At 36.6% G+C, this 18,373-nt stretch overlaps 1 protein-coding gene across 2 annotated transcripts; it reads right to left on the reverse strand.

Annotated features, from left to right (window-relative positions):
* Positions 1 to 1,142: 1,142 nt before the first annotated feature.
* Positions 1,143 to 3,134, reverse strand: LOC149944181 (uncharacterized). 2 transcript variants are annotated; one of them, XM_090175764.1, is made up of 5 exons: positions 2,999 to 3,134; positions 1,937 to 2,001; positions 1,759 to 1,885; positions 1,474 to 1,681; positions 1,143 to 1,405 (listed from the first exon to the last, which is right to left on the reverse strand). In XM_090175764.1, exons 1-4 carry the CDS (start codon positions 3,049 to 3,051, stop codon positions 1,495 to 1,497), a joined length of 432 nt encoding a protein of 143 aa, XP_090031890.1. In that variant the 5' UTR covers positions 3,052 to 3,134; the 3' UTR covers positions 1,143 to 1,405; positions 1,474 to 1,494. The 2 variants fall into 2 exon arrangements, with proteins under 2 accessions (XP_090031890.1, XP_090031889.1); XM_090175763.1 differs by having other exon boundaries at positions 1,759 to 2,001.
* Positions 3,135 to 18,373: the final 15,239 nt, after the last annotated feature.

Raw genomic sequence — 18,373 nt, forward strand, 5'->3', positions numbered from 1 at the left:
TGGGGGACGAAAAACCCCCTTTGAATAATAGCAACGGCGCTGCTACGCCACGGTTAGACGGAGGGAATTAATACCGATCAAACTACGTATCAGTTAAATTTCCACGTATCAATTAAATATTTATCGAGTGCCGTTGATGAGCAATCGACTTTTCGCGGAGTCTCTTTCGGAGCTAGCGCAGCGGGGTATTCACCCCCACCAACGACAACGTCAATTGTGAAAATGACAGCCTCTATTCCTCAATAACTAGAGGGTGAGTTTAAAAAGACGGCGAAATAAAAACAAACTGTTGGGAATACTAAACTTTATTTAAAAAACAAACACGGTACAAAGGCAAATAGATAATAATTTGAGAAACAATTTAAAAAGCGCGTAAAGCGATTAAAAGGATTGTTTTTTAAAAATTAAGACTTCAGGGAAATTTTACATAATTTAATATTTTGAACTGTTTTTGTTTAGAAAAAACAATTTTGATAATCCTTCCTAAAGTTTTTATCAAAGATAATAATGTTTATCAAAATGCACTCTATATAATAAAACACTAGGATCAAAACAAATATTAATACTAAGCTACTAAATACTAAGTAATGGTTATGGTAACTATAGCGTCAACAAAATATACATGTAAAACTTTAATAACAGTTAATTCTATCTTTAAGAAAAGCAATTTTGATATTTGTTCCTGAAGATGTTATTTAAGATAATAATGTTTATCAAAATGCACTCAATATAATAATACATTATAATTAAATAAAATATTAATACTTAACTACTTAATACTAAGTTATGGTAACTATGGCTTCAACGAAATATACATGTAAAACATAAAGTATAGTTTATTATATTATCTTTAAGAAAAGCAATTTTGATATTTGTTCCTGAAGTTGCTATTTAAGAAAGTATGTTTATTGAATGCACTAGAAATGAACACATTTAAATGAAAACCTATATTAATACGAAACACCAAGTAAGGCTTGAGAAAAAAACCATAATAAGAATATATATTTACGTTTAAGATTCATTACAGTAACTTAGTTAGATTATCTTTAAGAAAAACAATTTTGATATTTAATAAATAATAATACATTAGGATCAAAACAAATATTTATACTTACTTAATACTAAGTTAGGGTTATGGTAACTATGTCGTCAAGGAAATAAACATGTAAAACAATAATAACAGTTAGTTTGATGATCTTTAAGAAAACCAATTTTGATATTTGTTCCAAAGGGTCCAAAAGATATTAAATTTCGTAATTCAGGGCCTTTCTACAATTTTTTGAACTTTTCATTTCGAAGTCTGATTTGTTTCTGAATTTGCTCAGCCACCTTCGTTTGGCATCTGTTGGCTTTACTACTTCGCGTGAACCATTTTTGCTGATCTTTAGGAAAGTCCTTTCATGTCCTTTAAGAAAAATAAATCTAGTTTAACTAATGTTACGAGGCCTTTAAAATTGTAGCGATGGTTATTACGTCCTCTATGGTTGGTCGTCCTCAGGCCTGTCCAAAGATTGTTTCTTCCGAGTCCAATAATTTGATCATATCGCTTTCCTCTTGACTTTGGTCTCCCTTCTGAAAAATTCTCGTGAAGCTAGTCAATATAGATTTACACTTACCTTTTCTGGATTTCCTTGGTTTTTGATGTTGAGTGTCCCCATCCTTCGATTGCTGTTTTGGTGTCCTGTATAATAAATGAAAAGGTCAAAACTATTGATCAAGTTCTGGCGAGGCATTTAGGATAGTATTGTTGCTTATTACGTTCGTTGGGGCTGATCGTCCTCGGGAGCACGTGACGAGATGGTTCCAAAGTCCCTTCTCGCCCATGTGGCCAGTATCAACGGAATGTTGCTGCGCTGGTTAATTTCGCTTTTCTCTACACTTTTGTCTTCTTTCTGAATCAATCTTGTGAGTCTGGTTAAACTAAATTTAGACCTACCTTTTCTTGATTTCCTTTGATTTTCATCTTGATGGTCTTCATCTTTTAATTGGTGTTTTGGTGTCCTGTATAATAAAAGAAATGGGTTGAACTATTAATCATTAATTCTTGTTTTGGTGGATTTTAAGTTTATAGTGGTTGTTGCAACATAATCGATAGTTTTAGCTGCAACTACATGACGTGCAGCGAAAACTAGTTGGACTCTAAACTAAGCTATATTGTGTACAGACTACACCCAAGACTACAAGCTCCCCTCACAGGTTTTTGATTTGTCTAGTAGAAGCCACAAACTGTATAAGAAATGACCACCCAATTTTTTTTCATTATTTTATACTTATCAAATTGTGATTTGACACGTTAGTTTTTTCGAAATTTCTCATTTATATAGTTTCGGAAAAGATAATTTTTAGTTACTCTTCTTTAACTGTATTTAGCACCCTTGCGGAATTTATTAACTTGTTTATAGCCATATACGAACAAATGCAATAGTTTTGACGTCACAAAAAGACAAAAAATAGATCTGATAAATTCGGGAGGAGTGCTAATTAAAACTAGGAATCCTTGAAATAGTTAAGGTGGTTTTTTTCGCTAAAAGGGACTAGGAACCACTGTTCGGCATTTGTGACGACGCAAAGTTAAGAAACAGAGCCCCTTCTTTCGCTTTTGGGCAAAGACCTAATTCCCGCTGCCAGCATTGTGTTAATGGAAGTAATTATAATCTAAATTAGTAGCCCAATATTAACGTTAGTTAGTCAAATTCGACCAAACGCGTGTCTGTAAGTCAAATATAAAGCCAGCACTCCGAAATGGAAAGGTTCGAATACATCTACTTTGGATTGGCTATAGCCAAACTATTATTTATCCAATCTTCCACCACGAAGAAAAGATAGTAGTAGCTCGGATTAATAAGTTTTACCGAGTTAAATCAAAGAACTATCATAACGTGAGCCAAAATGTCCGTAGTAGCGATATTTCTTTCGAGGCTCTTCGAACCTTTGGTCCGTTCTATGGTAGGCCTAGTAGGAGGGAGTTAAAATTCTAAGAAAGGTTTCTATAACTTACATGTTCACGAATGGTGACGACTCTTTATCCGACACTGTCCTCTGTGTGTTCATTTTCGTAGTTAATCGCAAAAGTGTTGTCCAAGTACAATGAAAATAGTCAGGAAATAAATCAATGTCTTCCGATAAAGTCACTTCTGGTTTTAACGTTTCTTTATTTTCTTATTTTTAAGTTTCGGAGCGCGTGAAAGAGTCGCGAGGAATATTATACTATCAAAGCTATGTCTCGTGACGTCAGAGAAATTCGAATGACGCCATATATTTAGCGCGTGTAAATGGCGCGTGCACACGCGCTAAGATTACGTACGTCATGTGACGTAAGACAAACATTTTTTGTTTCTATTTTTTGCTCCATTTATTTTATAAAAACATATTCTATTGGTTTATTTATTCAGATGACGAAATATATTTAGCGAAATTGAAAGAATTAACAATGGCGAATTTCACAAATACCAGATGTTTCCAAATCATAACTACTTCTTAAGGCCTTTTCACACGAGCCAACTTTTTGATCCAACTAGATGAGTCAACTTGAGTTGAGTTAACTAGTTGGTTAGTGTGAATAAAAGTTCGATGAGTTGATCCATCAAAAAAGTAAGCGAGAAAAAAATGGATCACTGATCCATTTTTGCTGACTCAGCATTTTGATTTGAAAAGTTGGCTCGTGTGAAAAGGTCTTTAATGTACTTTTGAAAAATGCTATATGTTACGAGAGATATTTATATAAAACGTTTTTATATAAATAATATATTTCAAATGTGAAAAATGTTTTGTATTCTGTTCCAGAGACATAAAATCAAGAAATGGGACGAGGCGTCGGTGTAACAGTGTAAAACCGGAGCCATAAGCTGCAGTCCCAGGTTCATCCTGGCGTACACCGGTTCTTGTCAATATCCCTCAATTAATGGTTTTCGCGACATCCCGCTTTCAACTACTGTGCCAGGGTTTCTTTTACTGGTTCATTTCTGTATTTAATTATGGCACAGGGGTATACAAATCCTAAGTGCAGGGTTCATTTGCAACTTAATATGCTAGCTCATGTGTGTTAGAATATTTTCGTTTGTAACGCGTAATATTGATAGCACTATTATTTCATCTCACAAATTCATTCGAAAATAAAGGATAAGTAGTCCCTGGAACTACTTGGTTAATTCTTAATCTAATATAGAAAGATGAATGTTTGTTTGTTTGTATATGTGTTTGTCCGCTTTAGGAATCTAGAGTTTTCAACTTATAGTCTACCAAATGTGGTTGACCTCTCATGGTACCCTGAATTTGGTTTTCGACGGATACGGTCGGGAAAACAAGTTCAATTAATTGAATAAAGTTAATAATTACGTATATCCGCTATGTACAAGAGTTTGAAGTTTCGTCACTGGCGCTTTTTCCTTGGTTATATAAATAGCCATATTTCTCCGGGAAATACCGGGTACCCCATCTATGTGGCAAAACAACTTTATTTAATTGTTTAAAGTTAATAATTAGGTATATCCGCTATGTACAAGATACTACACTTTGATCTTAGCCAAAAGACCGAAGTAGGGTTTTCGAGCGGGTCCCAAAACATATAGTGGAAGGCCACCTCCCATTTCACCCATTCCACCCATTTCAGCATTCCACCAGGGAGTATACAGCCAAAGGCAGGGGCGGTGCTGGTGGTGAAAAGTCAAAGGCGGTGGTGGTGAATTATTAACGTTACTCCACGTCAGGTTCGGGTGGTGAACACCCAAAGGCAGGGGCGATGCTGGTGGTGAACAGTCAAAGGCAGGGTTCGTGACGCAATAATTAGGTAGTGAACGTGTAAAGTCAAGGTGGTGAACAACCAAAGGTAGGGGTGGTGAACAGTCAAAGGCAGGGGTGGTACCGGTGGTGAACTGGTGGTGAACGTTCAAAGGTTGGGTGAGGGTGAAGTTAGAAAATTGTATGTCTAACAATGGGTATAAAAAGGTCTTGTACTAGGTGAAAAAGGTATAAGTCAAAGGCGGGGGTGGAGAATTATTAACGTTACTCCACGTCAGGTGCGGGTGGTGAACACCCAAAGGCAGGGACGATGCTGGTGGTGAACAGCTAAAGGCAGGGTTCGTGACGCAATAATTAGGTGGTGAACGTGTAAAGACAAGGTGGTGAACTAGCAATGCTATGTTTAACGAAAGAGTGACGCAATAGTTAGGGGGTGAACAGTCAATGGTAGGGGTGGTGAACGTACAAAGGCTCATGTACCCAAAATTGGACCGCAAGTTTTTTTTTCTTTGGTTTAAATAGATATTTTTCGTGGTAAAAGGTAACCCTTGTTGCATACCGTAGAGGTGAAAACGTTCCATTATTTCAACAAACACTAATTAAACAGTAGCTGGCAGGTCCTGGCTCTCGAAATTGTTATATTAAAGCGTCTATTGGAATAGTTCACCTTAGAGAACAATTTGGGAAATTATTTATAGAGCTGCAGGTGTGCCGAAAATGCCACCCTTTCCTTAAAAGGATATAACATCCTCCGTATCAACGTGTCACCCGCACCAGCGCCCACCCATCAACCGGAACTCAAGAATTGGCCACCAGCCCAATTAGCAAACTGGAAAAAGGACTAATGTTGTAAATATAATGTGAATAATCCCTAATGTCCAATTCCCTGAATGTTATATATATTGCAGGATTAATAGTGTATTTAAGTCGCGAAGGGAAGTACTTCCAATTAGGTTTGTTTTGGTAACGTTTAATTTTAATTCTACTTTTATTTATATTATTAAATCTATTGGTACTCTCAAAGTCTCGTTTTCAGTTTAGTATAAGCCTAAAAACATTCATACCCCTAGACAACAGCTGACCCATGTTTAAGTATACTTCGCTAACTCCAATACCAGTGGTTGTTACGCGAATGGAAACCCGGGATAAAATCTAAACAGTGTGTAACCCTTTTTGTAGATGATATTTAGTGTCGGCTCGAAAGAGCCCTTACGAAAATGACTTGATCCAATTTTGGACATTGGATCCAATTTGTATCAATCTATATCCTGAAGGGATCAAATAAGGATCAACTATTTCTTGATCAAATAATCTTTATCAAATTTGGATCCGAAAAAATCTCTTAACTAAGAACTGGATCCAAGTTTGATCAAATTGGTTGGATCCAATAGCATTGAATCTAAATTTGGATCCAAATTAATTTGATCAAATAAAATTGTATCAAATTTAGATCCAAAAAATCTTTTAAATAAAAATTGAATCCAAGTTTGATCGAAATTAATTTTATCAAATAAAACTGCATCAAATTTGGATCAAAAAATCTTTTAACTAGGAACTGGATCCAAGTTTGATCTAAATTGTTTTGATCAAATAGCATTAGATAAAATTTGGATCAAAATTAATTTGTTCAAAAAAATTGTATCCATTTTAGATCCAAACAAATCTTAACTAAACATTGGATCCAAGTAGGATCCAAATGAATTTGATCAAATGAAACTGTATCAAATTTGGATCCAAAAAATCTTTTAACTAAGAATTGGATCCAAGTAGGATCTAAATTAATTTGATCAAATAAAATTGTATCAAATTTTGTTTCAAAAAAATCTTTTAACTACGAATTGGATCCAAGTTTTATCCAAATAGGTTTGATCAAATAACCCTTACGAAAATGACTTGATCCAATTTTCGACATTGGATCTAATTTGTATCAAGCTATATCCTGAAGGGATCAAATAAGGATCAACTATTTCTTGATCAAATAATCTTTATCAAATTTGGATCCGAAAAAATCTCTTAACTAAGAACTGGATCCAAGTTTGATCAAATTGGTTGGATCCAATAGCATTGAATCTAAATTTGGATCCAAATTAATTTGATCAAATAAAATTGTATCAAATTTAGATCCAAAAAATCTTTTAAATAAAAATTGAATCCAAGTTTGATCGAAATTAATTTTATCAAATAAAACTGCATCAAATTTGGATCAAAAAATCTTTTAACTAGGAACTGGATCCAAGTTTGATCTAAATTGTTTTGATCAAATAGCATTAGATAAAATTTGGATCAAAATTAATTTGTTCAAAAAAATTGTATCCATTTTAGATCCAAACAAATCTTAACTAAACATTGGATCCAAGTAGGATCCAAATGAATTTGATCAAATGAAACTGTATCAAATTTGGATCCAAAAAATCTTTTAACTAAGAATTGGATCCAAGTAGGATCTAAATTAATTTGATCAAATAAAATTGTATCAAATTTTGTTTCAAAAAAATCTTTTAACTACGAATTGGATCCAAGTTTTATCCAAATAGGTTTGATCAAATAACCCTTACGAAAATGACTTGATCCAATTTTCGACATTGGATCTAATTTGTATCAAGCTATATCCTGAAGGGATCAAATAAGGATCAACTATTTCTTGATCAAATAATCTTTATCAAATTTGGATCCGAAAAAATCTCTTAACTAAGAACTGGATCCAAGTTTGATCAAATTGGTTGGATCCAATAGCATTGAATCTAAATTTGGATCCAAATTAATTTGATCAAATAAAATTGTATCAAATTTAGATCCAAAAAATCTTTTAAATAAAAATTGAATCCAAGTTTGATCGAAATTAATTTTATCAAATAAAACTGCATCAAATTTGGATCAAAAAATCTTTTAACTAGGAACTGGATCCAAGTTTGATCTAAATTGTTTTGATCAAATAGCATTAGATAAAATTTGGATCAAAATTAATTTGTTCAAAAAAATTGTATCCATTTTAGATCCAAACAAATCTTAACTAAACATTGGATCCAAGTAGGATCCAAATGAATTTGATCAAATGAAACTGTATCAAATTTGGATCCAAAAAATCTTTTAACTAAGAATTGGATCCAAGTAGGATCTAAATTAATTTGATCAAATAAAATTGTATCAAATTTTGTTTCAAAAAAATCTTTTAACTACGAATTGGATCCAAGTTTTATCCAAATAGGTTTGATCAAATAACCCTTACGAAAATGACTTGATCCAATTTTGGACATTGGATCTAATTTGTATCAAGCTATATCCTGAAGGGATCAAATAAGGATCAACTATTTCTTGATAAAAATAATCTTTATCAAATTTGGATCCAAAAAAATCTTTTAACTAAGAACTGGATCCAAGTTTGATCCAAATTTAATTTGATCAAATGAAACTGTATCATATTTCGATCCAATTGATATTTCGCCGGGATACTTTCTTGGAATCGTGTATGGAATCTTGTACGGTGTCGTCATCTACCGCCAGCGGTTAGAAACACTGAGAATAACTTAAGACGGTGGCTTAAATATATTATTTCTAAAATAGATGAAGGCACCGTATAATAATAAATGACAGCCGCCATAAGTGTTTCTTGAAAGTGGTCCCAACCGAGACACCATAGCGGATATCAATTGAGTGTTCAAGAATCTGGAGTATTTATTGCTAACTCAATGGTATAAACATAATTATAGAAGGCGATAGGAGATTAGATGACTACTTTTTATGTCTGGCGAGACCGCCAGAACAATATCGATTTCAGTAAATATATTTTTATTTCAATGGTTAAATTTATCGAACAACTGGCAACATTTTGATAAAACTCTACAGCATAGAAATTAGAATTTAACTAGAACGATTTTTGCAATGGACCACGCGCCGATTTGAAATTGACGGATTAGTCAGTAACACCCAAGGTTAGTACAAATTGGTTTACGCGTCGTCTTATTTTAAGTCTGTTCCCTGCCTTCTACACTCTAGTCGATTCTCTAATAGTTAGCCTTCTCAAAGTTGCAGTGACGTCACTCGGTTCTGGCCAATTACATTTCTTTGTTTTATTTAATCTACGATCTAAGCGGAACCAGGGGTAAAAACAAGGGATTTGGGTGGGGATATAATTCGTTGTTTAAAATGTTTAATTTTTATGTTATATTTACCTCAATTATTTTCGTTTACCGCGTTTTGAGCACTTGGAGCACGTGATTCATGTGCCGTTTTTTGATTAGTTTCTTTATATTAGGCCAAAGTAGACGACTTTCGGCAGATATCGTAGGTTTCCTAGGTTTTTGGTCTAAAAATTAGCTTTTCGTTATCGTTTCTTGGCATGATTTGTTATGTATATAAAGAATTTATCCGCAAAGTTTAACGTTGTTCTCGGCCATTTGGCTATGGTTAACTGGCAAATTTGCTTCACTGTGAGTTACTCTCACGGCTAAGTGAAAAGTGTAGTATCTGCTGTCAAGGTTATTTAAATATAATCCATACCACCAAAATTACCTGTTTTTCAAAGTATTGCTTTCCGCCCAGATTCCGTACTTGTAATCTCTTTGAATGCCAACTGGACCCAAATTTCATTGGATCCCAACTCACAGTGTTCCAGAGAGCCCAAATTTTGGAATAAATTCCAGGAAAGATAATGTGGAAATATTTTTACATATTCTGGTTCAGTAAACTATACGATTTAATAAAATATAAGAATGGAAGCGCTGCGACCCCTGGCGGCGGAACTAGCTTCCGTGAAGGAGTATCGAAAAACCGCCAACGGAAATGGATAGTACACCATCAAATTAGTCAAATATAAAAATTTCAGCGTCGTAGGTATATTCAAACTCTCTCCGCAGACGAAATAGGACTGAAAAAACCCATTTTCGGCCATGTTCAGAGGGGTATTTCTAAAAAACGCGCAAGTGTCCATGGGAAATTTCTTCGAGAGTCCATAGAAAAAACCCCCAAATTTTAATTTGTTGATCTACACGCATATTCTTAAAAAGTTGATTTTAAAACTTATGAACAATTTAAAAATAATAGCCCAAACCGCACTATTGTGGCTAAAAAGGGTAGAATAAAATTAAAAGCTTGAAGAAAAATATTCGGGCTACACTAAATGGCAAAATTATTTTATTTAATCATAACTCGAATTCATTCTAATTTTATTGTTACGCTGTTACAAAAGTAGTTTGGTTTTAATAATATTAATTTTCTGGTTCCGAAATAACTTCTAAACATAGATTATTTAATATGGATATGTTTTCGTGGTGTTCAATGGTGTTTTCTCTGTCGTCTTGAAGATCATTATAATTGTCGTCATTTTCCTGTAAAAGGGCAAAACTGTTTGGAAATGTTGGTTCTTCCGGCTCGTTAAGAAGGTCAAGGGCAGATTTCGGTAAAGGACGAGTGTTTCTTTTTTCCAACCTCTTATTTAACGAAAAGTCAGAGACAATCGGATCTGAGGAATCCATTGCTCTACAGAAAATGTCTGTTAAATTGTGAGTCCTCGAAGATTTCCTCGCGTGCATTTCTCGATCTCGGCGATAGATTTTATTTCGAGACTCACTCAGCATGCCCATGGGTAAAGTCGACTTACGTATAATTTCGTGGCCATGAAATAGAATTTTATGAACAGTAACCGGCAAATAAAACCAATGGTATTCAGCGATATATTTTTCGGCTAGACTCTTGCAGTAAACCCCAAACTTTTCAGAATCAATTGGCAGACTTGAAGAAATTAGACACAAAATAATGTGTAGGCCTTCGATTAACCATTTCTCAATGCCAAGAATTTCAGCGAACACAGACTGATTTTTTAACGAAAACGATCTTCTCGCGGTATTGCCATCGTTAAGCTGGTTTCCCACTCGACGGAAAATTAGCAGCGTAAAGTTGAACGTTAGCGGTATATCGAATGGGAATCAATTTTCAGCTCGACGTTTATTATCGTCTTTCCGGCATATTTTCCGTCGAGTGTGAAACCAGCTTTACTCGTTCCTGCTCCACCGGGATTAGGGAAATCAACCCGTAAAGCCAATTTCTCCCACAGTAAACTTTGAATTTTCCTTTTTCGTTCAATAAAAATTGGATTTTTAACCCCTCCTTTTATTCTCCACGTTCTTAGTCCGTCTACATTGCGATAACCCAAATGGAGACAGAACTCTAGGAAACGTATCCAGGCGTGTAAGGGGCTTACACCGTGTTCCAACGTGCTTTCGTCTTTTGGTTGAAAGTTTTGTCGTGCAATATCATTAAACTGTGTCGGTGTAGCTCCGCATATAGGACAACACTGTTGAGAAGATGCTCCAGAAATAATACTGAGAACCTTGCCATCGATAACCGTCAAATGGAGACGATAGGTTACGGAAATCGTCACTTCGGAAATTACCATTGCAAATGGTTTCAATGTTTTTATTTGATTGTCCACCCATGACTTTTCACCTAAAATTATTTCCTCAGATTCTTTTACAAATTGCAATCGTAATGGTTTACAGAAACGAACTGACTGTGGGGCTAGATTATTCCAAAGTGTGTGGCCAATATCCGATCGCAAATTAAGAGGAATAACGGTTGTTACAAACAATGCCGCGTCAGTGGCTTCGCAAGTATTATCAAAATGTTGCTTATATTGCGACTGGCCTGTGCTTCCATCGAAGCCCCAAGAAGCTGATAATATAACTGGAAGCGTACTTAAATTTACTTTCTGGGCGTATGTGATTAGACAATCATTTTGCAATTTCACTATTCTTCCTGCTGTGTGGTCTAGCAGATTTTGTAATGGCACGAACTCCATACTTTCTGTTACGTTGATTGCCAAAGGTCTACAGAGTTCTTTAGATTCAATGACCTTATTGTACGATGGATATGTGTAAGCGCCACGGGATATTGAAGTTTGTCTAATCATTTTATACGCGTTGACGGATAAGTTGCAATCAATAATTAGTGCCAAGGCTTCTTCTTCGGAGTAAGTGGTTGGTTTTTCCCTGGAAATATTTGACTTAATCAGAGAAGGTCGGTTCGGACTTTTTTGTAATTCTGCCAACACAACAGCCAAATCTATATGACCACGCCTTTTCGCAACCACTTCCGTAGACTTGATCAATTTGGTTAAAGGTTCTCCATCTATATCATTGGCCAATCGATTTATTTGTTTACGTTTACAGCGTTCCTTTGCGTTCGAAAATTCCATCGGAGGTCTTCCTAGGCAAAATGAAGTGGTTTTTTTTAAGGTTGTCAGTTCAGAAGTTGCTGTTTCCGTAATTGGTGTTTCGGAAGTTGACGATTTGGACGTTGAATGTTTGTAAGTTGGCCATTTGGAGGATGAAGGTTCCGAAGTTAAAGGTTTGGAAGTTAATAGTTAATAGTTAATAGTTCAGAAGGCTCGGACGTTGAAGGCTCGGACGTTGAAGGCTTGGACGTTGAAGGCTTGGACGTTGAAGGCTCGGACGTTGAAGGCTCGGACGTTGAAGGCTCGGACGTTGAAGGCTCGGACGTTGAAGGCTCGGACGTTGAAGGCTCGGACGTTGAAGGTACGGAAGTTAAAGGTTTGGAAGTTAATAGTTAATAGTTAATAGTTCAGAGGTTGAAGGCTCGGACGTTGAAGGCTCGGACGTTGAAGGCTCGGACGTTGAAGGCTCGGACGTTGAAGGCTCGGACGTTGAAGGCTCGGACGTTGAAGGCTCGGACGTTGAAGGCTCGGACGTTGAAGGTACGGAAGTTAAAGGTTTGGAAGTTAATAGTTAATAGTTAATAGTTCAGAGGTTGAAGGCTCGGACGTTGAAGGCTCGGACGTTGAAGGCTCGGACGTTGAAGGCTCGGACGTTGAAGGCTCGGACGTTGAAGGCTCGGACGTTGAAGGCTCGGACGTTGAAGTCTCGGACGTTGAAGTCTCGGACGTTGAAGTCTCGGACGTTGAAGTCTCGGACGTTGAAGTCTCGGACGTTGAAGTCTCGGACGTTGAAGTCTCGGACGTTGAAGTCTCGGACGTTGAAGGCTCGGACGTTGAAGGCTCGGACGTTGAAGGCTCGGACGTTGAAGGCTCGGACGTTGAAGGCTCAGACGTTAAAGGTTTGGAAGTTAATAGTTAATAGTTAATAGTTCTGAGGTTGAAGGCTCGGACGTTGAAGGCTTGGACGTTGAAGGTTCGGAAGTTAATAGTTAATAGTTAATAGTTCAGAGGTTGAAGGCTCGGACGTTGAAGGCTCGGACGTTGAAGGCTCGGACGTTGAAGGCTCGGACGTTGAAAGCTCGGACGTTGAAGGCTCGGACGTTGAAGGCTCGGACGTTGAAAGCTCGGACGTTGAAGGCTCGGACGTTGAAGGCTCGGACGTTGAAGGCTCGGACGTTGAAGGCTCGAACGTTGAAGGCTCGGACGTTGAAGGCTCAGACGTTGAAGGTACGGAAGTTAAAGGTTTGGAAGTTAATAGTTAATAGTTAATAGTTCAGAGGTTGAAGGCTCGGACGTTGAAGGCTCGGACGTTGAAGGCTCAGACGTTGAAGGCTCAGACGTTGAAGGCTCGGACGTTGAAGGCTTGGACGTTGAAGGCTCGGACGTTGAAGGCTCGGACGTTGAAGGCTCGGACGTTAAAGGCTCGGACGTTGAAGGCTCGGACGTTGAAGGCTCAGACGTTGAAGGTACGGAAGTTAAAGGTTTGGAAGTTAATAGTTAATAGTTAATAGTTCAGAGGTTGAAGGCTCGGACGTTGAAGGCTCGGACGTTGAAGGCTCGGACGTTGAAGGCTCGGACGTTGAAGGCTCGGACGTTGAAGTCTCGGACGTTGAAGTCTCGGACGTTGAAGTCTCGGACGTTGAAGGCTAAGACGTTGAAGGCTCGGACGTTGAAGGCTCAGACGTTAAAGGTTTGGAAGTTAATAGTTAATAGTTAATAGTTCAGAGGTTGAAGGCTCGGACGTTGAAGGCTTGGACGTTGAAGGTTTGGAAGTTAATAGTTAATAGTTAATAGTTCAGAGGTTGAAGGCTCGGACGTTGAAGGCTCGGACGTTGAAGGCTCGGACGTTGAAGGCTCAGACGTTGAAGGTACGGAAGTTAAAGGTTTGGAAGTTAATAGTTAATAGTTAATAGTTCAGAGGTTGAAGGCTCGGACGTTGAAGGCTCGGATGTTGAAGGCTCAGACGTTGAAGGTACGGAAGTTAAAGGTTTGGAAGTTAATAGTTAATAGTTAATAGTTCAGAGGTTGAAGGCTCGGACGTTGAAGGCTCGGACGTTGAAGGCTCGGACGTTGAAGGCTCGGACGTTGAAGGCTCGGAAGTTGAAGGTTTGGAAGTTGCCAAAAAATCACCGGAAAGAATAAAAGACGACTTTAGCCAACCACCGTGAAGTTTTTCAAATCTATCTTTCTTTCTACCAGCGGCTTTCCACCAACGGACATAATTACATTTTTCTTTGGCGACCCTTTGCCTTAGCCGTTTTAATTGCGATTCTGAGAGGTTTGATAATATTTGGTTTCCAAACAAATTCCTAACTGCAACCACACAGGCATCGACAGTCTTGTTATCTTGAAAAATAACTTGCAAACTAGACTTTTTAAATGAAACAAATCGTCTACCTTCATTGACGCTATTCATCTGTCAAAATAACTCTTTTCAAGTAATAAAAACACGGTATAATGAAGAAAGGCCAACAATAACGAGGAAAGAAAAACCTGACACCTAACAAATTATTGAACTACAAAGCGATAATCAGAGCGATTTAATAGGTGTTCGAAGATAAAATCGAAGCGAATCCAAAAGCGGGCCGATTTCTTAAACGAGGTACATATATAATATATATTTTAAGAATATGCGTGTAGATCAACAAATTTTAGTAATTGGAATTAAAATTTGGGGGTTTTTTCTATGGACTCTCGAAGAAATTTCCCATGGACACTTGCGCGTTTTTTAGAAATACCCCTCTGAACATGGCCGAAAATGGGTTTTTTCAGTCCTATTTCGTCTGCGGAGAGAGTTTGAATATACCTACGACGCTGAAATTTTTATATTTGACTAATTTGATGGTGTACTATCCATTTCCGTTGGCGGTTTTTCGATACTCCTTCACGGAAGCTAGTTCCGCCGCCAGGGGTCGCAGCGCTTCCATTCTTATATTTTATTAAATCGTATAGTTAACTGAACCAGAATATGTAAAAATATTTCCACATTATCTTTCCTGGAATTTATTCCAAAATTTGGGCTCTCTGGAACACTGTGAGTTGGGATCCAATGAAATTTGGGCCCAGTTGTCATTCAAAGAGATTACAAGTACGGAATCTGGGCGGAAAGCAATACTTTGAAAAACAGGTAATTTTGGTGGTATGGATTATATTTAAATAACCTTGACAGCAGATACTACACTTTTCACTTAGCCGTGAGACTAACTCACAGTGAAGCAAATTTGCCAATTAATCATAGCCAAATGGACGAGAACAACGTTAAACTTTGCGAATAAATTCTTTATATACATAACAAATCATGCCAAGAAACGATAACGAAAAGCTAATTTTTAGACCAAAAACCTAGGAAACCTACGATATCTGCCGAAAGTCGTCTACTTTGGCCTAATATAAAGAAACTAATCAAAAAATGGCACATGAATCACGTGCTCCAAGTGCTCAAAACGCGGTAAACGAAAATAATTGAGGTAAATATAACATAAAAATTAAACATTTTAAACAACGAATTATATCCCCACCCAAATCCCTTGTTTTTACTCCTGGTTCCGCTTAGATCGTAGATTAAATAAAACAAAGAAATGTAATTGGCCAGAACGGAGTGACGTCACTGCAACTTTGAGAAGGCTAACTATTAGAGAATCGACTAGAGTGTAGAAGGCAGGGAACAGACTTAAAATAAGACGACGCCTAAACCAATTTGTACTAACCTTGGGTGTTACTGACTAATCCGTCAATTTCAAATCGGCGCGTGGTCCATTGCAAAAATCGTTCTAGTTAAATTCTAATTTCTATGCTGTAGAGTTTTATCAAAATGTTGCCAGTTGTTCGATAAATTTAACCATTGAAATAAAAATATATTTACTGAAATCGATATTGTTCTGGCGGTCTCGCCAGACATAAAAGTAGTCATCTAATCTCCTATCGCCTTCTATAATTATGTTTATACCATTGAGTTAGCAATAAATACTCTAGATTCTTGAACACTCAATTGATATCCGCTATGGTGTCTCGGTTGGGACCGCTTTCAAGAAACACTTATGGCGGCTGTCATTTATCATTATACGGTGCCTTCATCTATTTTAGAAATAATATATTTAAGCCACCGTCTTAAGTTATTCTCAGTGTTTCTAACCGCTGGCGGTAGATGACGACACCGTACAAGATTCCATACACGATTCCAAGAAAGTATCCCGGCGAAATATCAATTGGATCCAAATATGATACAGTTTCATTTGATCAAATTAATTTGGATCAAACTTGGATCCAGTTCTTAGTTAAAAGATTTTTTTGGATCCAAATTTGATAAAGATTATTTTTATCAAGAAATAGTTGATCCTTATTTGATCCCTTCAGGATATAGCTTGATACAAATTAGATCCAATGTCCAAAATTGGATCAAGTCATTTTCGTAAGGGTTATTTGATCAAACCTATTTGGATAAAACTTGGATCCAATTCGTAGTTAAAAGATTTTTTTGAAACAAAATTTGATACAATTTTATTTGATCAAATTAATTTAGATCCTACTTGGATCCAATTCTTAGTTAAAAGATTTTTTGGATCCAAATTTGATACAGTTTCATTTGATCAAATTCATTTGGATCCTACTTGGATCCAATGTTTAGTTAAGATTTGTTTGGATCTAAAATGGATACAATTTTTTTGAACAAATTAATTTTGATCCAAATTTTATCTAATGCTATTTGATCAAAACAATTTAGATCAAACTTGGATCCAGCGGCTTTCCACCAACGGACATAATTACATTTTTCTTTGGCGACCCTTTGCCTTAGCCGTTTTAATTGCGATTCTGAGAGGTTTGATAATATTTGGTTTCCAAACAAATTCCTAACTGCAACCACACAGGCATCGACAGTCTTGTTATCTTGAAAAATAACTTGCAAACTAGACTTTTTAAATGAAACAAATCGTCTACCTTCATTGACGCTATTCATCTGTCAAAATAACTCTTTTCAAGTAATAAAAACACGGTATAATGAAGAAAGGCCAACAATAACGAGGAAAGAAAAACCTGACACCTAACAAATTATTGAACTACAAAGCGATAATCAGAGCGATTTAATAGGTGTTCGAAGATAAAATCGAAGCGAATCCAAAAGCGGGCCGATTTCTTAAACGAGGTACATATATAATATATATTTTAAGAATATGCGTGTAGATCAACAAATTTTAGTAATTGGAATTAAAATTTGGGGGTTTTTTCTATGGACTCTCGAAGAAATTTCCCATGGACACTTGCGCGTTTTTTAGAAATACCCCTCTGAACATGGCCGAAAATGGGTTTTTTCAGTCCTATTTCGTCTGCGGAGAGAGTTTGAATATACCTACGACGCTGAAATTTTTATATTTGACTAATTTGATGGTGTACTATCCATTTCCGTTGGCGGTTTTTCGATACTCCTTCACGGAAGCTAGTTCCGCCGCCAGGGGTCGCAGCGCTTCCATTCTTATATTTTATTAAATCGTATAGTTTACTGAACCAGAATATGTAAAAATATTTCCACATTATCTTTCCTGGAATTTATTCCAAAATTTGGGCTCTCTGGAACACTGTGCAACTGGATCCAATTCTCATTGAATTAAGAGCTGATCCAAATCTAATTGGATCAAGACCGGATCCAAATATCATTAGATCCAGTCGGGTTCCAAATCTCATTGGATCCCAATTTGATCCAATCTCATGGGATCCCAATTTGATCCAATCTCATGGGATCCCAATTTGATCCAATCTCATGGGATCCCACTTTGAACCAATCTCATGGGATCCCACTTTGATCCCAATATGTATAAAATTGTGATATATATTGGATCCCAATTTACGAAATTGGATCCAATTGGCATTCAAATTTCATAAAATCTATCCTTACTTGATCCAATTTGGATCCCAATTTGATATAAATTGGATCCTAAATTTTATCGAGAGGTCTTAAAGTAAAAACAAAATTGGGTCCAATTGTAATTGGATCCCCGTTTGATCTGTCCAATTTTTTATCACATTTGGATCCAATAAATTAAATCAAATTTGGATCAAATTCTGATCCTCCATTTTCGTAAGGGAGAACCCCGGTATGTTTGTTTGGTTGGGACACTCTCGCAGTCTGTAAGTTAGGAGTCGGGACTAAAAGTCGTCACACCCTTTGAAACTTTTCCATTTTTTTCCAAGTTACTTTAAGGTCTACTAAATCCTTGGGTTCAAACGAAATTGACGAGACACACCTCGGCTAGTCTCTTTGAAAGTATAAAGCAAGATAAAACAACAATTGATAATATTGTAATAAGTTTCCGAATTGTATCATCGTGTCCGGTGCTACTATTTTGAAATTTGATTTTTTTTGAGGGGGAAGGAACTTACTTTTGGAGCATGAGGGGGACTAAGAGCAACGTCTCGACATGGCCACTTTCCCTGAATATAAATGAATACTTTCATGTTGTGAATAATAAATATGTT

The sequence above is a fragment of the Leiobunum rupestre genome, chromosome 5, assembly GCF_980474605.1.
Source record: "Leiobunum rupestre chromosome 5, qqLeiRupe1.1.hap1, whole genome shotgun sequence".
Lineage (NCBI taxonomy): Eukaryota > Metazoa > Arthropoda > Arachnida > Opiliones > Sclerosomatidae > Leiobunum > Leiobunum rupestre.

What these genes read in the sequence shown, in the direction of transcription:
- LOC149944181 (XM_090175763.1), bottom strand. Translation starts at nt 3,051, where the DNA reads ATGAACACACAGAGGACAGTGTCGGATAAAGAGTCGTCACCATTCGTG. An exon ending in TCGTCACCATTCGTGAACAT is followed by an intron (nt 2,002 to 2,998) that starts GTAAGTTATAGA and finishes TTTATTATACAG; the next exon opens with GACACCAAAACACCAATTAA. An exon ending in GACGATCAGCCCCAACGAAC is followed by an intron (nt 1,682 to 1,758) that starts GTAATAAGCAAC and finishes TTTATTATACAG; the next exon opens with GACACCAAAACAGCAATCGA.